Source organism: Phlebotomus argentipes, unplaced genomic scaffold (assembly GCF_947086385.1).
Source record: "Phlebotomus argentipes unplaced genomic scaffold, Phlebotomus argentipes genome assembly contig_2, whole genome shotgun sequence".
NCBI lineage: Eukaryota > Metazoa > Arthropoda > Insecta > Diptera > Psychodidae > Phlebotomus > Phlebotomus argentipes.
This window is the reverse complement of record NW_026776162.1, coordinates 343,134-370,521: the sequence shown is the minus strand read 5'-3', so window position 1 is coordinate 370,521 and position 27,388 is coordinate 343,134. Positions and strand designations below refer to the sequence as shown.

General features: G+C 45.1%; 2 protein-coding genes across 2 annotated transcripts in view; one reads left to right on the top strand and one right to left on the bottom strand.

Moving 5' to 3' along the window:
• Window positions 1-27,388, top strand: part of LOC132264805 (uncharacterized) — a 71,627-nt gene that overhangs the window by 38,314 nt on the left and 5,925 nt on the right. The gene's annotated exons all lie outside the window — the stretch shown is intronic.
• Window positions 8,521-13,860, bottom strand: LOC132264807 (uncharacterized). The gene has a single exon (XM_059765129.1). The coding sequence runs from the start codon at window positions 13,858-13,860 to the stop codon at window positions 8,521-8,523; it is 5,340 nt and encodes a 1,779-aa protein (XP_059621112.1).

Here is a 27,388-nt window from a genome sequence, read left to right as displayed (position 1 = left end):
TTGGCGCGGTGATTTTGGGGAGAAACCGCGCTGCTCCCATTGACATTTATTGCCGCTGATTATTGTGTATAGAAGTGATTATCATTTTTCCGTACACCCTGGCACGCCGAGGACATCAATTGCAGCTTGCGTGCGCTTCTTAATGACAATCCAAGTCGATGATGATGGCCACAAGACGACCGAGTGGCGATCGTAAATTGCGGTGTGGCGGAAAAGAAGCCAGCGCTTCCACATTTCGCCCACAAGTGAAACCTCAAATAGAGACAATACACATAAATAAGCCCATCTCGCAGTCATGCGGCAATTTGACGCTGAGCGGCCAAGGCAAATGAGACAAAGAAGCTGCGACGCTCCTTCTTGGGCGTCGCAATTTGTCTAGGAGACTCTCGTCATCGATCCCGCGCGCGAGAGAGAGCGCCGAGATCTCGTTGTACGATTACTACAATTGCCAATTTTATCAGCAGCCATAACTTAGCGTGATCTCTTCACTCTGGGCCGAAACGACATTTTAACTCGCGATTGAATTTCATGCCATTCTTCCTGGCCAATTTATGGTCGATTCTCTCCCCATTCGCAAGTGTGCTATTCACAGAGTATCCATTTCAAGATGGACTTTATGGATTTTTAAGTAATTACACCGCATCTTCTATCCGTCGCTCTCCCTAATGTCCAACACACAACTCTCATGAGAGGCCCATTCTGCTGAATTACCTCTTCCTCGCCGCCAAATCGCCACTGACATGGAAAATATTCCATAATCAACAAATTGCCATCTCTGCTGAATAAATTTCACCTCACATCCAATATTTTTTCGCCTGACCCCCCGTGCGCCGGGGGAAGTCTTCTGGGGCTCCTCATTAAAGGCACACAAACGTCCCAGCGACTGCAGAGAGTGACTTTTCAGCGGGAAAATATTTATGAAGCCCCCTTTCGATGGGCGCTCACAGAAGTGCAATTCTGAACTCTGAGGAGTCGATAAACATCACGAGAAATTGGTGGTTGGTGGTGATACACCCGTGTGCAAATCAGAGACAGCTCTCAGCACTCGGGATTGTTCTGCGGGCCAAGGGCGAATCGCGAAGAAATCACCTCAGATGCAGCGACATTGAGAGAACAATACAGCTAAAACTCAGATGCCATTGTCTCGGGTGACAAACAAGGCTTCTAAGATCGATTGGGGATTAGAGATTGATTTAATCACTCTCAGTATTCTCCAAATTTAATTACACATTGTTTCACGAATCGCAGTAGCCGCAACTTCTTGCCGAGCCTGAGCGAAGGCGACCCAAAAAGCCCAGCACAAAAGACTGATATAATGGAATATAAATAATTCCTCCTTCTCGAAACTCACCTGATAATTGGATCAGACGTGAGTTACTACACTCTCGCGAGTGAAAAGTCCAGAGGCAGACGAGACAATGAGAGCAGCGCTGCCTTGCTCCGCAATCATTAATCGCGCAGCTCTCTTTCGAGGACGAGAGCGCACAGTGGCGAAACTTGCACTAATAATCATTTTGTCGATTTGTCTCCAATTCATTAAATTTATATCAATGCGCTCGGCCAAGTCGGGCTCATTCCTCATGTCCCCCCTGTGTCGCGGTGGAATGTTAATAAACCCAAAATGGTACTTCATCTCGCAGTTATTCATCCAGCGCGAGGTGGCGAGACAGAGAGCAGCCCATAGGGGAGGGCAACACAGTTGCGGAGACATCATTAAAATCACTTACACAGTGTTTTATGAAATACTTCTCATAATGAAAATACCCACGGTGGAATGTGCGCGAGATGAAAGACAGATATTTTCGGCGCGGCGTTGAACGTGATTTCGCCCATGGAAGACTGCGCGCGGAGATGTGATCCAAATGCTGCGCTCCCGCCAAGAACGCCTCATTTGGTGGCTTCTGCACTTTTTGCCCAACAAGGTGTAAATCACTAAATTACCTCGGCCCATTGCTGATTGACTATTAAGCCAAGTCTCATTGCGGATGATGATGGCCGAGGGCCATTTAGAAAGTGGTGGGTGTTTTTGTTTCCTCCGCATCTTCATCCACCTTAATGGAAAATTGCCTCGGCCGTCCATTTATTAGCTCCCATGCTCATCGTGCGTCTGATTAGCTCTTTTTGCCACTCTCTCCGTCGCCGCCAAGAGACTCCCCCTCTGGTGAAAGTGTCACTCGCGGGCGACTCTCTTGCGTCATCGGATGCCATCGCCGCGGGGCTGCGATTAGAATCTCCCGGCCGTTTCGTCATCGCGATCAGAAGGGGCGCCCGAATTTCAGGCACTCTCGCTCGCCGGATTTTCCCATGCTGAGGCTGCACAATTGCATCAGCTGCCATTGAGCTACTTGAGGAACGTCTCATGTGCGCTCAAAGAGTTGATTGAGAAGCTGCATGTTATATTTATTGAGCTGCAAATTTTAATATCGTCGACTTCTTGCAATTGAGACCGTCAATTGACTCCACTCGCGTACACTCGTGTGCACAATTGTCGAGTCAACGTGAATTTTTGTCAAATTTGTTGAAGAAAACGCAAATTATTCCACTTTCCTTCTAATCCTTGTAGTATTTCCTGGCATTTTCTACCGCAATCTATTGATAGCGTGATTGAAACATTGTGCTGGCGAGTGTTTTTGGAGGAAAAAGGCGAGTTTGAAGTGAAAATGCGCTGTGTGGCCGCTGATTGAATAGCCAGAGATGTCTCAAGAGGCTCACATGAAGACAGTATGGCATGTTAATGACGGCTTATCAACGGTAGCTCGAGGAGGCCTCGGTGCTGGCAGGAGCGAAGAATGTGCTTCAAAATAATTTCCCCACTCTTAAATGATATTTTAATGATGGCGACCTGTGTCGTATCGAAATCTCATCCATTTGCGAAAAATGCACTTTAATAAAATATTCTCTTCATATGCGGCACAAATTGAAATACATTATTTGCTCGCGAGTGCAGCAAAAACGGGGTCAATTCTCACACATCAGCACTAATTGCGAAGATCATCTCTCAACATGGGTATCCAGAAGTCGTCTTCGCGACTTTTGCGAGTGGCAAAAATGAATGGCCATCCTCCATGAATGTGCGCCTAGTGCAATTAAATAGTCATCCGCGATTGAGAGAGAACTCGCCATCTATCACGGCTGCGCAGCAGTATCATTTGAGGTGCTCTCTGGAAGTAGACCAGCATCGCCATCCATAAATCCCGCGGATGGAGCACGCAAGTTGTGCGAGCAAAAATCGGCATCCATTGCACAAGTGTTCCATGCTGAAGAATTCACTTCATGTTAAACTATAATTTGCCATTAAATAATATTGCAGCTAATTTATAAGACTTGTGCACATAAAGACGCGAACAGCGACAAGGCATTGAGTGTACACAATTTGCACAAGAGATGCGAAGAAGTGCTCAAGATGATCTGGGAGGGTAGCAAAAGGAGAGATTCCCCGAGATTAGAGATGACTTACGCAAAATGTTCTTCAGCCTGTCTCGCACTTTTTGCGACCACTCTTCGCGTGCGCCGCTTTCTTCTCACGCCAGATCATCTGGAGCTCTAGAAGCACTGCGCTACCGGCTGTCTTGCCCAATAGATCGGAATTTTAATTGTCCCTCCGCCGTCGTGTGCAGACAAAGAGCCGCGGAGAGACATTCGCTAAATCATCTTCAAAATAAATCTCACAGCATCGCGACAGGGAGACTTCAATCTCTCCCTCTCGCGCCAGCGCAACCTGTCCACGTCTTCTCAGATCCACTGCCAAGTGCTTCTGTGCGGTGTCTGAAAATTGGAGCACAAATCGCCATTGACAGGTTGCATAATAATTGACATAAAATCGTCCGGCATCGGAAAAAATATAAATCACGCTCGCGGAGTCTCACTCATGCCAATCACGAGACGAGACAGAGACTGCGAGAGAAAATACCACAGACGTGTTCAAACTATGAGCACAATATTCTTCAGGGTGCTGTCAATTATTTGCCAGCCACTATGAGGCTGCGGTGCAGAAAATTCACAAGATACGCCGCAGACATCTCAATAATTCGCCGAGGTGGGAAATTTCTCAACACCAAGAATTCCAGATGCGGCCAACTTCCTGTGCGATGGAACAAAGACAAATCATCTCCAGAGAGCGCGCGAGCATGTGAAGTCTCTATGTTCGTCATCCCTGGGTGAAATAGAAACGGCAAAAATGCAATTAAACGCATTTGTGCAAGACAATTGACAGCCAAAGAAGACTTTCTGTGCGCCACACGGTGTTTGGTATTTTCCCAAGAAAAACCCATTAAAGACGTATTAAAATTGGCACTGATTTGAGATCAAATTATTTACATTTATGGAAATTATCTGGCGTACCAGCCGAAGGAGTCAGTGGTACAATGTTTTTTGCGCATAATCGGCTGTGAACCATTTAAATTGGAATAAATTGTATCGCGCAGTATTCAATGTGACTATACAAGAAGCATATAAATCACAGGTGAGACAGGGAGTCTCACGCGTGAGATGGAGAAAGATGGCGAAAATTGTGCAAGAAATATCAGACTTGGCATTTTTCTCACACACGCACACACACACACACACACACTTCACGCAAAGGCCCCAAAACCGAATCATTGAACGCAATTTAATTGTACATTAATCGTACACGATGAGCAGGAAAATTGATTTAAATTAATTAATCCACCGCTGAGCATTTCGCAATAGCGCGTCATCCTAAGTCAAATACACTAATGAGCAAAGGAGGCGCAAGATCAGCTGGAGAAATGAGGCAACAATGAGCCCAATGATTCGGCAATTGAACCTCGCGCACCGCATTGTGATGGCCTTCCAACCCCAGAGGGAAAAATGCCTCGGCGAGCCCATAAACTCCCAAACGATCGACATAATGCTGGGTGTAATTAGTTGCGCAACTCGCGATCTTTGCAGTGAGATTGTCTGACGCGATCCTCACGCTGTGCGAGCGACAAAAAAGCTCTTCGCGCCCGGGCAAAAGTTCTGTGCGTGTGCTTTTGGGCCAAATTGATGAGCCGCGAGATGCGATTCCGATTGAAGAGTTGTTACCTTGGAGCCGCGCAGCTTCCATTGATGCCTCCATTGGCGAACAAATGGCAGCTCGTTAGTCGCTGGGTATATTCACAACAGCCTGCGATCTGTCAGGCGGCGCATTTTCGCCATTCAGCATCCCACCAATTAAACACTATTTGTATCGATGTTCCCAACTGATATAATTACCGACACTCTTGCGCAACACGCCGCGAGTCCTTCTAACCATCCGCGACCTGCTCTTGTCATGAGCCCGCGAGAGTGGTACAATTAATTTTTTGACCGACCGAGATTGATGCTCACACGAGTTGCAGATGAAGAGCTCATAAATTGCGATTTCTCCCCGTGTGAGAGTGATTCCGCATGCGAGAGATCTTCAATGCCGAAACTGTTTCATCTCACACGTTCAAAGCACGTCTCTCGCGGGATGTGCGGCAAAAAAGAGCCCCAGCGCGCAGTGCGGTAGAATTTATTAAATTGTAAATAAGAAGTGAAATTAAGTCGTGAATTGATAAATGTGCATGCTTCAAGTGTTTCAAATACACATTTGAGAAGCAAACAAGGAGCAGAATTGCAGAAACACAATTTAATTGCACCACAAGAGAGGTGCTTTTTGTAACAGCATCTTCTTGTTTGCCTCTGTCATTGCCTCTGCGGAGGAGCATGAAGGTGTCCTCACGATCCTCCACCTATGGCGAGATGTGCCAATGCAGAATCACTCACGAGATTGCGCAACGCCAGAGAAACACGCCACACTGACTTCCTCTAGGAGTGCTTTGTGTTTATCTACCCTAGACTGCATATCTGCAATTAACAACTTCTCACAGTGTGGCTCAGAATGGAGCAGCTAAGAATGGCAAATCACTTAATATAGTTTTAGTATTGAGTTGTGTCTCTGGACAGTTGAGAAAGTGGTCAAATATCGCAACAGTTCCATGTCATGTGCAACTGTTCCGGTGCTTATTCAAATTTTGACGCCTTCCACATCACTTTTGAGACAATTGGCCGGTCCGTGGCCAGTCATCAGGACCTGGCGAGTCGCACGAAGGTTCCCGTTGCACGCAACATCATAATTGAGACAGCAGCGCAGTTGAAGGCAGAAAAGTATCACTCGGCCGCGGTTTCGGTGGGATGATTTCTCCTCTCCCCAAACATAATTGCATGAGTAATTTTTCAGCACATCAAGAGGGACTCGCAGAATTCGCAGAGCAAATCAATCACGGCGGCAAAAGGTCCCGTACTCATCTTTTGGTGTCTTTTTGCCTCCCCTTTGACTCCACTGGCCGACAAGTCATGGAAAATATCTTGGGTGAGATCGTGAGTGATCAATTTTCAGGCTCAAGAAGTTGCGCGCACGGAGATTGAGAGCGAACAAGGTGTGTGCCCACAAATTGCTAAGAATTGATTAATTAATAATAGTGTCTGATGGTGTTCTCTCATTGGTTATTTATCGACGGCAATTGCGCTGATTTATTCAACTGTGAACCCCTTTCTTCGTGCCTTTGTTGGTTTTATGCCCTGCAACTCGCGTGTCTTCTGTGCGTTTTTTGCCTTGGCGCTGCGCGAGTTCAGGACCAATACCTCCCCCAATAAGTCTCTCATTAGTGCAGCGAATGCCTCTGCGGACTTTTTGCGAAACACTAACGCCAAATAGAGCTGCGGAAAATGCCGAAGAATGCGCGCGAATGCGGCGGAGTAATTAATTTTTCCACTGCAACTCCTCATATTTGTTCTCTCAATCACGGCGTGGAACACATGAAATAGGGTCAAAAGGTCCACCGCAGCGTCATTCATTTGCCGCGTGCAGCGATTTATTCAGTTCCCTCGACAATTTCTCCATTTTAATTAGCTTCTCGAAATTGTCTCTCCGTTCCAATATACATATAATTTCCAATAATTTCCGCAAATGAAGCACTTCTGCATGCGGAGAATCGAGTGTGTGTGTATGTGAATCCTTTATGGCGCACTGGAGTGTAATTGCAAAAGAAAAGCACATGTGGATGATGAAGATGGTCTCAGGAGAGGCGGGCAGAAGCGCGCAGCAAGCAAATGGGCTTTTCTGCCGATGCTCCTCCAGAGTGTGACAGACAATTGCACGATTTTGAAACAGAAATCCGTGACTCGTTGGAAACTCACGCAATCTATAATATGAGAAATTCTATAATTTTCAAACTGGGTGCTGCTTAGTGTGAGTCTACAAATAAATTAGAGAGCCATATATAAATATTGTGCACAGTCGAAGAAGTGCATAAATTTCACTCCAACTTGGGCGCATTTATAAATAAATGCAACACAGAGCCTCATATGATAAAACAAGACGATGATGATGGAGGAGAAGAAGATTCGCCACATATCTCACAATTTCTGCCTGCCATCCTGGCAAATTCTCCGGTGCATTAAAATAATTATAAATATTGCCTGTTAGCTACGGCAATGGGTAGACTGCCATGTAAATCAACTGAGATCGCGCACACACACTTTTCTTGCCCATAAGTAAAATATTTATTTTGTCCGTGGCAAATTTGACGTGTGATCCTGGGAAGATTTGTGTTTGCAGTGCCCCTCAATTGATCTCACCACTAATTAATCATCCACTGTGCATTGCTCAGCTCCTCCTCTTGCGCCTAACATAGTTGCGGATGGAAAATCAACAGAATTTCTTGGCTTTCCTCGCCAGTCTCTCCGGATTTCGACCACGGAGGAAGCTGCGCATTAATTGAGCGACTGCTCATTAACTGCAGAATGCATTTCTCGCCGTCCGCGGTGGGTGAGCAGAGGCAAGTGTTTCCAATTGATTGCCAGGAAGAAGTCATCGCCATTGTCCACACAGTTTCATCGCGACGACCGTGAGGTCACACTGTGGCGCAATTTGAGTCTGTGAGTGCTCACACGATGGCTCAATCAATTACAACTCCGATCTCTCCATCTTGCTCTGGCGCAGACACTGGCGAGAGATACAAATACCAAATCTCGTTAATAAGCTTTCTAGTTTTTGGACTATTGATGATGAAGGTGAGCCATGGACAAAAAGTGACCCATTTTGCGGTGCGTGCGCTCAAGATGTGATCAATACACAGTGGATGGGCACCAACCTGCAATTAGTCACTTATTAGCCTATGTGGCTCGGAGGGCAAAAATTTTTCTCCCCCTCTGGTGGCACAGCTTGGCTGACGGCGGAGACGAAATGATGAGCGGCGGAGGTGAAAAAAATAGACTCTTGCACTTCACTTAAACTAATTATATTGAAAATTTTTCACACTTCAGAGGGCAAATGTTGCGGTTTTGTAAATTTAATAATTCAATAATTGGCACAAATCTCCCCCCCCCCCGATGTGGATTGTGGACTGTCTGGTTAAGAGTGAAGAAAGTAGAAATTACACAGGAGGCAAATAGATTAAATTTTGGTGCCCGAGCGGGACTTGATAAGGAACTGGTTTGGTCTTATCTCTATGGCGTGAAGCGCATTCGACGATATTTCTGCACTGAAATGCGTCAACATCCTGGGGGGGCCGATGATGAGGGCGGGAGTCCCTCGATGGGCAATTTGGACAGCCTCTGAACTGCCCTTTTGTATTTACCCCTTGCTGTCCTGATCGTGACGACTCTGCATCGTCCATCTCTGCCCGGATGAAGCTCCTCGATGATGCCCATTGGCCCTTGATGTGTGGCCATTGAATCGTCGCCGATGAGAACGATATCGCCAATCTTCAAATTGTCCGCTTCCTGCGTCCATTTGACTCTCTTCTGGAGAAGATGGAGATATTCTTTCCTCCAACGATGGGCGAAGTGCTGCAGAATCTTCTGGCAAAGTTGCCATCTGGAGAGGCGATTTGGCGCAACATCTGTGAGCGTCTGATCCGGGAGCGCGTTCAGTGGGCGTCCCACTAAAAAGTGACCAGGAGTCAATGCGAACATCTCATTTGGATCCTCGGAGAGTGGCGTGATTGGTCTGCTATTGAGGATGGCTTCGATCTGTGCTACGATGGTGTTCAACTCCTCAAATGTGAGAATAGTCTGTCCAACTTCTCTGGCTAAGTGATGTTTGAGGGACTTGATCGCCGCCTCATAAAGTCCGCCATGATGAGGAGATCTTGGTGGCGCGAAGTGCCAATTGATGCCCTTGGGAGCTGCCTCTAAAACAACGTCTGGCGATGACTGGATGTCTCGCAGGAACTTTGCCAACTCTGCGCTGGCTCCGCGAAAATTGGTGGCATTATCGCAGAAGATGTCGCTTGGAGCAGCTCTCCTGGCCGCGAATCTCCGCAGCGCAGCGACGAAGCCCTCGGATGAGAGACTGCCGACAACTTCCAGGTGAATGGCTTTCGTCGTGAAGCAGACAAAGGCGCAAATGTACGTCTTATATGATGTACCTCCTCTCTTGTAGCTAGGACGCGTGAGGACTGGGCCGCAGAAATCGATGCCACACACTTTGAATGGAGCCACGTGATCTGTCCTACTCGTGGGAAGATCTCCCATTCTCTGCTCCTGTCGGATCGGCTTGGTTTTCCAGCACACAACACATGAGCGAGCGACGTTTCTGGTCAGATTTCTTCCTCCCAGCGGCCAATATTTCTGACGCAGAGTGGCCAGAAGCAGTTGTGGTCCCGCGTGCATGTTGTTCTTGTGTGTGTGGGTGGCGATGATCGTGGCGAGGCGACACTTGGGCAGAAGAATTGGATGGCGGGCATCGTAGTTTGCAGGCGATTGAGCCAGTCGGCCACCCACTCTGATGATTCCCTCTCCATCAATGAAGGGAGTCAAGTGGCGCACATGGGCGAACCTCCTGCTGGTCCACATGGTGCCATCGGCAATGGCTGATCTCACTTCTGCCAAGTGTTGAGCTTGTGCAAAAGATACTAGTTTGTGCTCTGATTTTAGGAGTTCTTGGGATGTAATGGGACCTCTAATGCGACTAGGCGAACCTGTCAGGACTCTTAGCACGTATGCTAGGATTCTTTGTATCCGCAGATAACTGCTGGATCTTTCAAGGATGGTATCAAGGATGTGACTTTCTGGGACCTGATTGATAATGGCAGTCGACGAAGCAATGAGCGTGACACTATACGGGTCTCGAGGCCAGTTTTCGGCCTTACCCAACAAAAACTCTGGGCCCGTCCACCATATAGATGAACTTTTCAATTCTGTGGGCAACATACCACGCGATACAACGTCCGCAGGATTTGAGGCTCCCGGTACGTGCTGCCATTTCGAAACGTCCGTCAGTCTGAGAATCTCAGCGATTCTATGCGCGGTGAAAACGTCAAATTTAATGCGGTTTGATCTGATTTGCCCCAAAACAATCGTCGAGTCTGTCCACAAGAAATATTCCGTGACTGAGAGAGCATTTCTGATCTTGTGGGCCAACTGAGAGCCTAGAGCTGCGGCACACAATTCCAATTTGGGGATGGTGATCGACGATGTGGGAGCAATGCGCGACTTTGCCATCAGAATCTGAGACTGGCGACCATGGATATCATCCTCTGTGACCACATAAGCCACGGCACCATATGCAACTGAGCTGCTGTCGCAGAAGACATGCAACTCGGTGGACTTGGGAGACGTCAAAGTCGACATTGGGCGCTGAACTTTGATCTCCTGAAGGGTTGGAAGACCTTCGGCTAATTGTTTCCATTGGGAACTGATATGTTCCGGAAGCGGATCATCCCAATCCAACTTTTCCTCTTTCCAAAGGGCCTGCATGATCAATTTTCCGATAACAATCACTGGAGAGACGAAACCAAGAGGATCATAAAGTGACGCAATTGCCGCGAGGACTTCTCGCTTTGAATTGACGTCAATGAAATCTCGAGTGAGCTGGAAGACGAAAACATCATCCTGAGGGTGCCAAAGCATGCCTAGAGCCTTGGATTGTTCAGGAAAGATGCTGCGCACCTGTGAGGGCTCTACTTCCTCTGTGATTTCTGGACTGCTGACACACCATTTGGCGAGCGTCATGCCAGCGGAACTCAACAATTCTTTCAACTGCCGTTGAGTTTCAAGCGCATCGGAAATGGATGGGCATGATGCGAGACAATCGTCCACATAAAAATTCTCTTTCAGTGCCTTGGCAGCGAGTGGAAATTTTACCTCTTCTCTATCTGCCAGATCGATGAGGACTCTTGTCGCGAGATAAGGCGATGAACTTACACCGAAGCAAACTCCTCTTGCCCTATAATGACGAATGGGTTCCGAATCTCGGAATCGCCACACAATGCGATGGGAGTCTTTGTGGGAGGGATGAATTAGCACCTGAGGATACATCTTCTGGATATCACAACAGAATGCAAAAGGGTGTTCTCGGAATCTGAGGAGAATTGCGACGATGTCGGGCTGAACTGTCGGGCCCACCATGGCAACATCATTCAGGCTGAGGCCTGTTTGGGATTTTGAACTGGCATTCATGACGATGCGAACTTTAACTCCTGAGGAGGACTTCTTAGCAACAGCGTGATGAGGCATATAGTAAGAAGTGGAAGTGATCTCATCTGGGGGAACCTCCTCAAAAAATCGCAAGTCGAAATTCTCCTGCATCGCAGCGTGATATTGGCTTTTTATCTCTGGGTTGGCGGACAAACGACGCTCGAGACTGAGAAATTGTCTGGTGGCATTTGGCAAATTGTTATGAAGACGCACTAAACTGGGGCGAAAGGGGATCTTCACAACATATCTTCCAGTGTCATCGCGGACAGTGGACTCTTGGAAGCAGTTCTCCACGATCTCATGATCAAGGGTCTTAGGATGGGCAGTGGAAACTTCTTCTATTTCCCAAAACTTCCGGACCGATGAGTCGATGGAGGCCAGCGTCGTTCCAACATACGCGACCTGGTCTGATTGTCGCGTCTGTGACGAGCTAGCATGGGCACCAGAAACAACCCACCCAAAGCAACTTTCTTTGAGAATTGGCAAGCCTTTGCCCAATCTCATTATCTGTCTGGTGAATATCTCGTTATAGAATTCGTTGCTTATCAGCAAATCAATGGGCTGAGACACATGCCATGTTGGGTCGGCAAGGGAGATCTCTGAGGGAATGGCGATCTGATCCACCTGTACCTTCCAATTAGGCAACTTTTGTTCCAACACTGCGGGAACAATTTGGCATGTCATCGAAAAATGGACATCTTGATTGTCAACTGCCTGCACACAACATTCAGCCTGGAATTTGGACTTAGCTCCACCTCCAACCACCCTCCCAATGTACACGTCGGACAGAGATTTGGGCAGCCGAAGTCTTTGGAATAGGGGCTGTGAAATCAGATTGACTTGAGCTCCGGAATCCAGCAAAGCTCTGCACAGCTGCGGAACACCGAACTTATCCAAGACTCGTACCACAACCGTCTCTAGAAATACCTTCACAGCAGGGCGAGAGGCAGTGGAAGAGCCGACAATGGCTGTGGAGTCAGACTGTGAAGTGTCTGTGGGCCTATCATTCGATTGGGTCTGCTGCTGAGCAGGAGTGGATTGTGAGGACTCAGACTGAAAGGCTTCGTGCAAAAGTGTGTTGTGGTGTTTGGAGCATTTCCGGCAAGTGAAAAAGGTACAATCCTTCGTCAAATGTGTCTCGGTGATACATTTTCGGCACAGTTTGTTGTTCCTGACAAGTTCCAGACGTTCTATGGAGGGCATGGCAATGAACTTGTGACACTTGAACAACTTGTGGCCTTCTTTTTTGCATCCAGGACAAGGAGATTGTGCAGTGGCAGAGAGAACTGTGGCTTTTTGTGGCTTGAGATGCTTATTGCTGGTTGGGCCAGCTGGAGTGGACTTGGTGGCCTGAGATGAGGATTTGGCCGGGTAAGAATTGTACTGTGCGATGGACTTTAGTCTCTCTCTCAGAAACTGCAAGAATTGGACCATCGTTGGTGATTGACTCTTAACCTCGCGAGACCACAGAACTTGGGTTTCATGGTCGAGCTTCTCCAAAAGCAAATAAATGACCCACGGATCTCTTTCCTTGACATCAAGTGCGTCGAGGGAATTTAAAACTGAATTGGCGGTGGCAAAAAGATCCGTAAGAGCATCAACTGAGGGAGTGGAAATTGCTGGCATCGTGCAAAAGCGCGCAAGGTGATGATGAACAACAGACTGCTGATCGTCATATTGTCCCACTAATGTGTCCCACGCAACAGAATAATTGGCATCTGTGATGGCCAAACTATCAATCAACTTCTTCGCATTTCCCTTGACTGAGGAGACCAAATATTGCATACGTTGCACATCAGTGAGGCGAGGGTTAAGATGAACAATGCTGGTGAACATGTCTTTAAAGTGATGCCAGACAGTGTAATCACCGGAAAATTCTGGGACCGTTAACACAGGGAGCTTCAAATGGGACTGATTTCTGACGTCGTGTGGTTCTGGCCGTGGACTGTGGGCCACTACATTGGTCAGCCTATCGAAAAAGTTCTGATTGCGCACCTCTGCTTGTGCTTGATGAGTAATGAGCATGGCAAGAGCTTTTTCTAAATTAGCAATTGACGAATCACCAGAAATTTGAGCTGATGGCTGATGATTAGAGCCAGAAGGGCCAGGGATGGGCAAAGGATCATCATTATCATCCTTCCGGTCCAAAGCATCACCCAAAATTCTCCTCAACTGACTAATTCGCTCCATGATTCTCGAGGGCTCCTCATATTCAGTCACCGAATTATTTCCCGTATTCACTAGCTCTTCATGAACCATTGTGAGTTGAGCTTTAAGGTCATCAAGTTTAGTTATGTTGGAGGCAATATCTGTAGCCGAAAAGGAAGCCTCATCCTTGCGAACGGAATCAACATAATTTTCAATGCGAGTCAGGTGACCCTTAAGTGTCGCTCTTTTGCTCAGGAGAGTCATAATTAATCAGGGTGAGAGCGAAAGGAAAAAAGATGGGAATTGCACAAATTTTCACTCTACACTGTTACAACTTACTTGGCGTGTGAAGATTGATACGGCAGAGCTGAATGGCGGCGTGGACTGCACTTGGTCACCGCAAAAGCTGGTGGACGCCTTCGCAACTTGGACGGCGGTGCCTCGAAGGGCCAAAATGGATGGGCACCAACCTGCAATTAGTCACTTATTAGCCTATGTGGCTCGGAGGGCAAAAATGGATGGGCACCAACCTGCAATTAGTCACTTATTAGCCTATGTGGCTCGGAGGGCAAAAATTTTTCTCCCCCTCTGGTGGCACAGCTTGGCTGACGGCGGAGACGAAATGATGAGCGGCGGAGGTGAAAAAAATAGACTCTTGCACTTCACTTAAACTAATTATATTGAAAATTTTTCACACTTCAGAGGGCAAATGTTGCGGTTTTGTAAATTTAATAATTCAATAATTGGCACAAATCGCGATGTGGATTGTTGGACTGTCTGGTTAAGAGAGAAGAAAGTAGAAATTACACAGGAGGCAAATAGATTAAATTTTGGTGCCCGAGCGGGACTTGATAAGGAACTGGTTTGGTCTTATCTCTATGGCGTGAAGCGCATTCGACGATATTTCTGCACTGAAATGCGTCAACACACAGTAAATTACATTTCTTGGGCGATCCTCCATGTCGCTCAGCGGCCTCTTCTGCGCCACAATTTGGTGTTCACTATCAAGTTTTGATTTAATTGTAATTTGATTTCTTCCGCGAAAGCGTTGTAAATCATTTTGGTGGGAGATTCTGTGCATTCCAGCGCTCGGATCATTGAGAATGGCGCTCAAGATCACGATCTGCTGGTGGTTTGTGTGTGACATCATATATTGGGATCGCGCGAGGAGCGCGAGGCTTTTCTCAGTGCACACAAAACGAGGAAATATGGTGCAGATGAGAACAATACATCATCGATTTGATTTCTTTGTGCGATTTTTCTCCGTGTACACTTCTCATTGTGTCCGCGCGATATGGCAACAAAGCTCTCACATGGAAGGTTCTCGTGAATGAATTGAATGAATGAGATACACCTTGACTTTTTCGCATACACCATTTCACATACAAAAGCTCCAGATGGCCATTGTGAGAAGAATGCCTGGAAAAATCAAGACAATCTTCTATGCGCGGAGATTTTTGTTAACATTGACAGTGGGAGAGAACAAACGAAGCCTGGCATTTTCCTGCCGCGCGCGAGAAGAGATCATGAGAAACTCCTTCCCAATAAACACACCACTCATCTTCTTTGATGTATTGATTGCAAACAATATGAATTATCCGCCTCCTTAATCACCCATTTTCACCACAAATGATGCCACTTCACCTAATAATCCATCTTGTCTGGTCGTCGCCTGTGAAATGCCATCTTCTCGCTCGCGGGATGAATCTCAAGGAGCGCACCCACAAATCAAGCGCATTTGCTCATTGTTCGCAATTATCCAGGGCGATGATTGAATGTGACAATTTACAGATATTTCATGTCAATTATCTTCCTGCAAATGTCACTGCCTCGGCCTCATCGTCGCGCCGTGCCTCATCTCTGCCATTAGCCGATCGATCGTGACGATCGCGAGAGAGTGAAATTGAACGAGATGCCGATGGAGACCTTCTATCCATCACAATTTGCAGCAATTGCAAGTTCATAAAATTGCAATTAAGAGTCAAATTTAATGGCTCACCGGAGCGGCATGTGGAATTGATCGTTGCAGATCTCCACGAGATGACGACAATGTTGCACTCTGTGTCTTGCCATCCCTCTCGTGCTCTATCACCTGCAATATCGGCTCAGGCGACTTTGTAATTGGAAAATCGAACGGACGGCGGGCATAAATTACTCACGCAACAGACCACCCACTGACCATCATAACACTGGGCCAGGAGAGACACACACACGCACGCTCTTCCCGCCTGGATGGAGAGCGTCTCGATGGTTGTTTTGGGGGGAAGATTGGCGTGACATTTAATACCGCGCCAGAAATCGATGACTTGCTGTGCAAATGACGACAGTGTGTCACTTCACACCTTGCTCTTTGTCACCGATTCAAACATCGTCATGTCATCCATCGACACATGAGCAATTGATGAGGGCGCGCGCGAATTTCAGCCATCCGAGGCACTTATCGCGATTGGGGCCCACCTGGCCCACGAGCGAGACAAATTGGTCTGGAAAAGCTCCCCCTTTGCCCATGATTTGCGTAAGACAAGTCGCGGAGTTTAGATTAATACCGCGAGATGTGAGACTGACAGAGATTGAGTGTCTCAGCACTAAGTTGTGGGTGATCGCTTTGTCAATCGATTAAGTGTCCGCGGTGGGTTATAAATTGGCCAAAAGCTGCAATAAATTGCACACACTGCCGGCCGTCCGATGATGATCATACCTAGAGCTCCCATGCACTCTAGCCTAGAGCCATAAATCCACAAGCAATTAATCACACGCGCGGAGAAATTTTCATTCATTGCGTCAAACTTCTAAAATGGTTCTCTCTGCCTTTATCACCGGGCATCTCTGTCTCTCTCTCTTCTCCCCGAAATAGGAGAGGAAAAGGTGAAACATTTCCATGCGATTTATGACCGCAAATTACTACCAAATCGTCTCAAGTGTCTTTTCTCATCCGCCTAACGCATGAGCATCTGAGGGGCGTGTAGGCAAAGCCGCGAGAGAGCGAATATTTAATTATGTATTCAAAAATACAAAAAGATATTAATCACTTAATTATTCCTCCATTAATATCTCACATGTACGGTGTACAAATATATCATAATAAGTAATTTAGCATACCATATATGATGATGCTGTGAGCGTGAGCATGGCAGAAAAAAAGAATATATTGCAACTGGAGGGAAAAAATTGTGTATGAACTTTTTTTCGAGATGGGCTTTCTAGGTCTTCTTCAACCTGTTGCCTTTTGGACTCTTTTTTCTCTTGTGGCCTCTGTATCATCTTATCTCTCTGCCTTCTTTCTCATCCAAAGGCACATTTCTACACACTCTGCGCGACTCGTTCTCTCCGCCTAAACATCGGCGGATGAGTGGATTTTTTCACCTCAGCGGGTCTCTCCTGCTTGGGAAAAAATGTAATGGTTTTTTTCTTACCTGAGATACACACCACTTATGACCGTTATAGCTATTTGTTACCTTTTTATTGGTGTGAATTTGGTTGTCGTTAATCCAACGCCACACGGGCGACTTATTGACAATTTTCCACCGTGGAAAAATTCGGTCCGCACAAAAAGATATTCTTTATGAGCAAAATTTCAGCAATTGCGCAAGCACTTAAGTGATAGTTTACGATCCCTCGTTGCTCTACACTTACGATAAGCTTTATGGTTACCCTCTTTTTATCTTTCACCTCGCTGGCCAAAGAAAAAGAGATGCTGAGAGTGGTGAAAAAAAGATTGAAATATTCCCAGCACCAGAAGTAGCCAAACACCAAGTCAAACAATGAGGAAAAAGTTGCGGCGGAGAGAAAAAAAGGCAGAAGATGAAATATATTAGTTGAAAAATAGTCAATTTTGCAAGATGCTTCCATTAATTTCATATTGAAGCGACCATTTATCATCGGACCATTAATTGGAATTAAATTTATTGCTCGTCAAATCCGACTAAACAGTTGCAGCAACAGTCCAATTGGAATACTCACAAAACCACGCCGAGGAATATTTGATGAAGGCATCACACAGAGCTTCTCTCTGGTGATTGATTGGAAGAGAAATGATGGATAGTGAAAGATTGATGATTTCCCCTACTATTTTCCATACAACTTTTTCCACGCTCCGGGTGGATCATCGCCACCCACTTCCCCGAAAACTGGCACATTTCCACTCCAATTGCTTCCGGTCTCCAGCAATTTTCTGCCACGTGGAGTCTCAAAGCGATCACACTGCGAGACTCCTCAGTCGCGAAGCTCCCCAGAGATGTGCAGATGATCTCACAATAGGCAGACTTTCAGCAACTGCGCTGCAGATTCTCTCGTGTGATATCGCAATTGCCATGCTCTCGATCGACTGCTGTTTCGGCGTGCAAGAGTATATCAATTGTCTGGCGGACACTCTCTAAGCAGTCTCATGTTCTTTGGCTGTGCAGATTATGCCCAATCAAGCATAATTTGGCAGCAAAGCACACGTAAGCTCTCATCAAGGACTGATCGCGTTGAATTTATTAAAGTACAGTGTGAAATTGGACAACTTTCGTTTGTGTAATTTTTCCAAATTACACTGTTTCGAATGCATAGTGCAAAGTTACATGAAAATTACAGGGAAAATCAGTAGATTTCAGCTTAATATGAGGGAATTTTCCAAATAAAATTGAATACAGAAAGATTTAAATCATTTGCCAATAAAGCTGAGCAAAAAACCTTCCAAAATTAGAGCTTGATTTTCATATAAACGCTGCCCCACTTCCCTTGCAACCGAAATATTAGCATATTTTACCTATGATTTTTCGAATCACAATAACAGTGATTTTTTCTTGATGAATAAAATCAAACTAACCAATCGCAGGAGCAAAAAAAAGCACCACGTTTGAAAACATCACATTTTGAGACTATTTGCATTCGTTGCTGGTCCAACAGGTTGTTTGCAATGTGGCCAAATAAATTTTATCTCGACTTTTTCATCATTTACACCTCCTGACTCGTGGTCAATAAATTTCCCAAATAGATCTCACAAATGATCAGACGCCAAAATAGTGTATCGGGTGTAATTTCTTAAAATATATTCCTACAGTGTGTGTCGTTTGGGAGGAGAGAAAAAAGCAGATCTCGTCCAACTATTGCATATCGTCGTCATATTTTAATCCGCGTTCGGCATTTTGGCGAGATCATCGTGCTCTTAGACGCGCGAGACTAGGCAGAAAAAAGACAGTTGAGAAGGAGAACACGAAAAATTTCCCAGATCGCCCAAAAGTGTGTCAGTCAGCCCCCATATTTCGTCAGAAGCTCTGCGCTGTTGGGCTTTTTTTACCCGCCGATCTCTCATCATCATCAGCGATCACATAATCCATTAAGCTCTCCATCCGAGTTCTCGATTCCGGCTTCCATGCTCAGCATTTTCTTCCCTCTCGTGACGCTGTCATCCATCATGGGTGGACTTGTGGCAGAAAAATCCTCTCTTGTGCCTTTAAATCGAAATTGGGCGACGCGACAAAAACACCAGTGGCCCAAATAATTCATCTTTAATGAGTTGGGTGCCACTTGAAATTCTGTACAAGACAGAGGAGTAACATGATGGTAATGAGGGGGGCAAAAAACACACCATGCCAAAAACACCAGATCGTGAGATTTGGTGGTCAAAGACAGACCTGGTGGGGATGTCATGGGCAGAAAGAGAGACTTTTTAATTAGCAAAAACAATGCTCATTAAACAGATTTTTGCTTCGCCGGAATTTGGGTCAAAGTTCAGAGTTATTTTTGGCTATGGCTAAATCTCCTTTCTTCCAACCAAGTCGCGCGTTAATTGCACACAACTGCGACATTCGGCACACAAGACAAAAGGGAAGACACGATGAGGAATGTCTCTACACGCGCAGCAGATGAGATGTTGAGAGATTGAGGAAGGCCTGCTCGGCGCGTCACGGCGAAGAAATTGACGAATAACAAATAGTGGAATTGAAAACTCCAGGAGGGATTGAAACCCACCCCCCGCGCCTCGGCCGGCGAAGCATTTGACGCATTACCGCAAGTGAAGAAGAAATTATGTTATTTATAGCAGAGGCAACAAATTACCTTTTTCTTTTAATTATTAATTTTACAATTTTTCACATGAATGACAGCAACTAATTACGATTATGACAGTGTTGGAGATTTATAGAGTTCGTGTGCTGTTAATAAATTCATTTTTAAAGCACCCATCATCCATCCGACGAGAGACAAGATGAGGTTCGTCGCTCATCACCATATTGAAGTCTTTCGTTTTTCGCACACACAACACACAACTGCCATTCTTGCCCATCTCATCTGCGAATAGACACTCTCACGCGGAAAACTGCGCTGCGAGTGAGATTTTCCCCGGAAGGGACGTCAATCCTTCCTCGTGGCGACGCGAGAAGTCCATCTCGTGCGGTGGCTGCCAATGAAAATAAGAGTGATGAGATGCCTCGCGATATTTCTTCTCATCTGCGCCACGAATGCTGTGCGCGATGATGCAATGCGCTTGGAAGTGTATAAAATTAATTTTGTATTATTGCCGTGGTGCTTTTTGCGCACAGTGTCGATCGCTTTTGTCTGACTCCTCGTGGTGTAAATCATCTTTTATCGCTTTTTGTTTCACCATTCGCCAGATTCATCTCTCAATCTCCATGCAACAGCTTGATTGACACTCAAATTTAGCACGATCGGCTGGTGTGATCCTCCAATATGTCACGATATTTTGCAAATACTATCAAAAGTCTATTTGTGGAGACCTTAAGACATCCTCCAATTTGTCTCGAGCGACGCCATGAGAGGTGTCGAAAACACCAATAGATCTCCTTCCCCATGGTCTGTTTTGCATACAATCCAATTAAAATCCACTGGACGGTGGAAAAATGCCTTAATACTCGGGCAAATGAAGAAATATGAGGCTTAGCTTTCAGCGGACAAGAACTGGGTCATAAATCGACAGACGATGGAACGGCCATTCCTGAAAGTTTCACGTGCTTTTCACGCAAAGTTTCAGCGCGATACCATTGGATTAATGAGTGTGTTTTTCCGAAAATTTACAAGTCTCACTCGATGACTTGTGTGTCGCCCCGGCGAGTCATTAAATCGTGACCCAAACATTATTCCACGCGGACCGTGACGCCCTCGAGGCCCCCCTGCAAGTCACACAGCGCGCCCCTTTGCAGCCCCGCGGCGACCGCGGCGGCCCAGGACGGAGAAAAAACCTCCCAACAATAAAATATTTCTTGCGTAACAAAATGTCGTCAATTTTTGTATGACAAATCTAATTCGTTCTTTTTCCCGCGGTCTTGTCTTCGCGTGTTCCTCGGCGTCTCTCCGCGCATTTTAACATATAATACCTTGAGGTCTCTTGGGCGCATGAGGCGGTGAGCAAATGTAATTTGGATGTGTGTCTGACTCTGTTTTATATTTTATAATACGGTACATTTATTGAAAAGACTCTAAATGTCACAACAAACATCATAAATATATCTGTTGCGGGCTCATGGATTTGCCTGAGTGTATTTCACCATATGATCTCGCCGTGGAATTGCCATTGCGAGTCCATAAGGAGATCACATAGGCACCTCGTGAATTGTAAATTTCTGACCAATTGAACTCATTCAGTGGAACGGAGGGCGCGAAGGAGTGCAAGATTCCGCGATGAAGCAATCAAAGAGAGTAATTCCTCAAGAGCGCATTGCTGAAACATGTTGCAGGCAGAATGGGAAGACAACCATGATCGTCAACGAGCAATAAAATAGTCGGAATTCCTCACCTGTCTCACCCATTGTGCATGGCGAGGGGGAAAATGATCAGCAACAAGTGAAATAAAGTGAGCTCGTGTTAAATTGACAATTTAATATGCAAATATCATTATTGGCAACAATCTTGCAAATTCTTGCGATACATTTTCCATCGCGCACACCAAAAACTCTCCTGCCAATGTCTAACATGCCAAATGTCTGCTGATCGTGATGCTGTTCCAGCATTAATAAATAATTCATCTCCTTAATTCTTTTCGTGCGACTTGCGAGGAGATCTAATGTTTCGCCATGGCCGGCGGCGAAATGGCGAGAAAAGTGCTAATAACATGGAAAAAATCGCGATCAATCGATCGAGAGATTAATGGAGAAGATCACATAGAGTCTCAGAGATTTGCAGTTTATGGGATTCTGGCATTAACCATCTCATGACTGTTTCTCTGCTATTTTTTTATACAAGAGAAATTGGCTGAAAAAGGGATTCGAAGCGCGAACTCTCGGATTTCTAGCTCAATATTTCAGCATTTGAGCTGCAAAAAATCCCCAGTTTATTCACAATATCAGTAGCTTTTTGCACTACATCGCCGAATATTGCCTATAATGTCCATTGGTCGGAAGAAAAATGATGAGATTTATGTGTAAGAAATTCATTGATTCTCCTCGCAATCAATCTGATGATAGAGAAATTTCTGTCTTCCACTCAGATCCATTCATCACATTCGAATTCTGCCACGACAGATCATTTGAATTCGCCAATGAGGTGAGAAGATCACGGCAAAAAAGCGCCACAGCGGTCAAGGGTTAAGCAGGGTTTTTTGGACAGAAATCTTTATTGGCATTTTAATGACCAATTACAGGTGACTCGGCGTATCTGCGATTCACACAGAGACGCGAAGATCTTTCTATCGCATTTCGCTGGGAAGCCATACCTCGGGGCATTGCCACGAGGAGGAATCCCGCATCTGGCATTGTTGGGACAGATGATGTGATGCAAATTCCATCGTGTTGATTATCACACAAACACCCATCGAGGAGAAATGCTCTTTGAATTGTTACAGGGGAGATGTTTTATTCATGCTCGCGATAAATGCGGATTTGATGTTTTAATTCTAAATTATTGGTTGCGAATTTGATTGGCCTCTTTTTTATGATAAACACCAACAATCGGCGATAAATCTCGCGACTGTCCCCGCATCTTTAGCCAATATCGCCGAAGAGTCGATCGCGCTCGCGCGGTGGTGAGTAATTTCGCATGTGAAAACACACTATAGATGAAAAGTGAAGCTGGATCAGCGCGAGAGAGAGAAGTTGTTGGTAATCGAATTGACAGACGATTAATAAATTTTTATGCAATGCCAGCGCAAACACTCGGACACTTCTTTGGGGCTGCGGAGCTACTGCACGTCGCGAGACCGGTTGGCGCAATAGCGCTAATTCAAATAAGTCGCGAATAAATTTCATTAATAACTTCATTGCGGACTTGCAGCGCATGTCGTATTGTTGTCACCAGCAATAATCTCACGAAGGATTAATGACACTCTAAACACATTCAATTTCAGCCGAAATCCCTCTAAATCACCGCCAAGTCCTTGCCAAATTGCTGTGATCACAATTTAAATAAACACCAGCACGATTTCTCGCCATCACGAAGAATCCTCTTCCAGACACACGAAAATGTCTTGTATGGAAATTCCACTGCGACTTCTTGAATATTCAACTTCCGACTGTGGAGGCGAAGACACAAATTCACATTTGATGCCTTTGAAGAACTTCTTCTCACGAGACACTGAGTTGCGCTGCAGTCGCACGCGACGAGGCAATGCAACTCGTGAGTGAATTTTAAATCACCTTCAAATGGCACACAAATTATTTCAATTGCCCTGAAATTGTTTCGATGCCAGATGATGAGATAAAATCTGCAATTGAATTTTCGCATTTGATTGTCCACAAACGAGCAGAAAATCCAGTCGCGTCAAGGAATGATTGAAGATATTTGATCTGGCTCTCAGGAATTAATTGAAACTGTATTAAATGTTGCAAATGAAATACTTTTGCCAGGCTATAAAATGCCGCAAATGTTAATTTGCCTGCTGGAACATTAAAGTTAATCGACTCAACATTTCTATTGGCCACCAAATGATCCAACACATAAATATTTGTGTCTCCTCTTCTATTCAGCAGTCAATATACAATTAATATGCAATCACTTGAGATGGATTTAATCCAATTTTTGTCTCCTTAAATGGTGAAACGTGATTCGGCTTAACGACCGGTGAGATGTTGAGATTCACTCTGATGGTTGACGTCTTTTGAAATTTCCCCCAAATTACTCTAATTTCCATCTCACATTTTACTTCTCGCCTTTTGTGCTGCACTAAATGATTCACCAGAGCGACCGAAATGAAGATATGGCGATTAATGTGACGGCGATTTAACCGCACTGAATGGGAAATCAAATGAAATGTCACTCGCTTGCGATCAATAAATGCTAAAGTGACAAATTCTGGCGATCCTCGCGGTGCGATTCACCACGGCAACTTACAAAAGCATTAATCAATGAGATTTGAGAAATAAATTTGAATAATAATGCCGAAATATGGTGAAAATTCAATGTGATGCAAAATGGCATAAGACAAATTTATATGTTGACCAGAATTGAAATGCTTTTAATGATCTCCGGGCCATTTCTCGCGAAAGATCTGTGAGAAATCGCTTTTCGCCGCTGATTAATCAGACGATGGTGAGAATCTGTCCACCTTCGGTGAAAAATTGCCTTGAATTTTGAGAAAACCCTTCAATCACGCGTCTTCAGCACACAAACCAATCGTGCCAATCTTCCGCCCATCCATCAATGGCCAAATAAATGCGTCTAAGTCAAATTGGTTGAGGAATGTGTCAAGATGATCTGGCTGTCCCATTTTATCACCTGACGAAATCTCATCTCTGGCCGCCAGAAAAGTTCTTATATGCGAGAAAATTGCGCCGAGTCATCGTGAGATAAATTCACTAATTTACGATTATCGCGCTTATGGTTATTTCTTCTCATTTCACTTCAATCTCTGAGGTGTTTGCTATGAGCCGCAAAATTGGCCTCTTTGTGCTTGTTTGCCAGGGACAAAAGAATGAGACACACACACAGCATCTTCAGCTGATGGATAAATTAACCAAAATCTGCTCATCTGCCATGCCTTCAATCAGAGCTGAATGCGAAGGTAATGATATGCTTTTCGGCTTAGGGAGGCTGTGAAGAGAAAATATCGCGCGAGACTCTTCAATTACCATGCAAATGCATAATGACGAAAGGTTAATTAGGAGAGATGAATTTCCCTAAATCAATAAAACAATAAAAACCACAAGGAGATGCCCAATAAAAGCTCATTTATCACCACCGCCAACACTTCATCCATCACCTTCACGGCTCATCACCACGTTTTTGGCACCGCCAGATAACGCATAAATCTCTTATCTGGCGAAATTCTCTCTGTTCTCCAGAGAGCGCGCAAATCCGCTGGGAAAATATCCGAAAAAAGAAATGCCCTGGGACGAGATTATTTGTTTAGCCTTTGTTTGCCTTTGCCTTCTGACCCCGTGACTTTTTTTGTCCAATTTTCTAATTACACTCTTGTCATCGCACATTCATCAGTCAAAGCGGCGCGCGAGATTTTCTTTGTCTGCCCAACGCAAAGCCGGACTTTTTGCCCCATGGGAAAATTAGACTGAAAATTGCAAGGCGAGAAGAGAATTCCATGGGTGTGATTGGAAAGAAGGAACAAATAATTAAAATTCAATTAGATGAGATGATAAATTGGCACATGGACTCCCTCGTCAAAGAAGCCCAGCATTCCACTGTGAGAGAGATAATTTACACAAGTGCCTCCTTGCAGTACATATAATTAAATTAAGATGAAATTGGAAATTTTCTCTCGCGTCACACGGCGTAAGAAATGAGGCTTTTTTAGGAGCACTCAAATGGCCTAGAGACACTCTTGGGCGTGGCGCGGAGTCCCACACCGACGAAGATCGCCGCGGAATCGATGCGATTGACTCTGTACGTTACGAGAAATATTGATTGCAGGTAATCTGTGACGCACAGGATCGCTGCACGCAACGCATAGTGCAAATCATGCATATTAATTTGCCACATCCAGACACTGTGGCCACGAGAAAAAGGGGCAAAGATACTTTACGAGCTCAAGATTGTCTCGGAGGAATATTGCGAGTGTGGTGTAATAAACGATGGAAAGTTTTAATCTCGCGCGATAGAGGATTTTTGCGAAATATCGCGCAGTAGAATACAAGTGAGAATTGTAGACAATTTAGCGAATACGGTGGACATGTTAAATGAATGATCGGCGAAAGCCTTCCGCTCTGGCGGTGCATCCGCTGAAAAAAAAGCCGCGACCAACTGTGCTAATGAGCGGCAATCGATACCCAGAGAATTTGTTCTGGAGTCAACGGAAAAATCAATAATGAATTAATTAGCAAGTTTAAAAGGTGGATTTCACCAGGGAAACAAGAAATCAACTATCCCGCAGCTAATTAAAGTCACCATGTGGAAATATTTTGAGATTTTCATTAAAGCTAATTACCTTTATTCACATATATTATTTCTGCACCGAAAATTGATAAGAGCTCATTTCTTTTGCACGAGTAATAATTTCATTTTGACCATCATTTCCGCAAATTCTCAACTTGTCCGCGTATAATTGCATGGCGATAATTTCGGAACGACATTTTTTCAGCTGATCAATTTTCTGGCTGGGCATCATTTTCTCAAAAGACAACAGGAAGAGAATTGCGGAAACTTGTTCAATTGGCTGATTAACTCTATATTGACCACGAGAAAAATTACACGCCAGTAATGAGTGAAATATCTCTTTTCAGCTTAATTTATTGACGAATTTTTCAGATGCGCCACATAATTTTGTGCTCAACAATGGCCGAAAGTGTCATTAATTAATTTTAAAAAGCTTTTAGTCCATGTTATCATCGGAACATCTATGTGTATTTTCTCTCAACACGCCCAAAGTATTTTTCTTGTATTGTTTGTGTGCGTAGACAAATTAGTGACGTTGGAAAGACATTTAAACACCTGAAGAAAATAATAATATAAATTTATTGGATACCTTGTCATTGGGTGGAAAGGAGAAAAACCATCAGCGATACTGTGTAGCATTGGAAGAATTTCAGTGGTCTTTCATTGTCAATAAAAATTAAGGTTCCCTCCAAAAGGTATTTCACCAGTGCCGATGGAAAAATATTCGCATTAATTTAATTAAATGCTTGTCCAATTTATGCTGATTGAATTGGTGATCCAACCAATATTTTGATGTCTAATCCCGACGCCAAGGGAGCGGCTGAAGATGGGGAATTAATTGAATAGGCATGTGATTGAGTCCGGAACTCAATGGCGAACAGATTCACTCGCCATTGCCTTGATTGCCCTACAATTTGACTGTGGGCTCCGGAGCCTCGAGAGCCTCTATGAACTTCTTCGACTACCTCAAATACATTGTGCTGGTGAGCCAATATGGGGCCAACAGCAGCGCGCGACTATTAATCATCGACCACCAGCTCGGATATTAATTTGAAACTATTAACTACGTTTAGTTCTACATCCATTGGAGGATTTTTTCAAGACAACTCTTTGAGGGTATTTTGAGGTGGAGGACGCATCGATTTGTGTGCAATCCTCGTTCGCGGTGGGAGTCGAGCCGATAAATCTAGCATTTAGCGAACACAGGCGGGTGCAAGAAATGTTTGAGCACAGTTTTCTTGAGCAGGGCGCGTTTCTTCAGCAAATACTGACCACATTTGCCAATATCGCGACTCTTGCGCCGCGTTTTCTTGCCATTTCCTCTCGTGAGAACTAAAATCGTCGCATCATTTCGCGGACAAAGCTGTGCAGTTGCAGTGAAAACCATGGCGAACTTGTGAGATATTAATTGCCTCGCCATGGACAGGGCGGCTCTCACAATATGCACATTCTCTCCCTCTCGTGAGGCGACCCACTTTCCCACCAATCTGCCCGCCAGAAAAAAGGTATCGCGAAAAACGCAGCGCCAAATCCA

Bases quoted from the DNA above. Each gene is read 5' to 3' on its own strand.
- LOC132264807 (XM_059765129.1), bottom strand. From the start codon at position 13,860: ATGACTCTCCTGAGCAAAAGAGCGACACTTAAGGGTCACCTGACTCGC.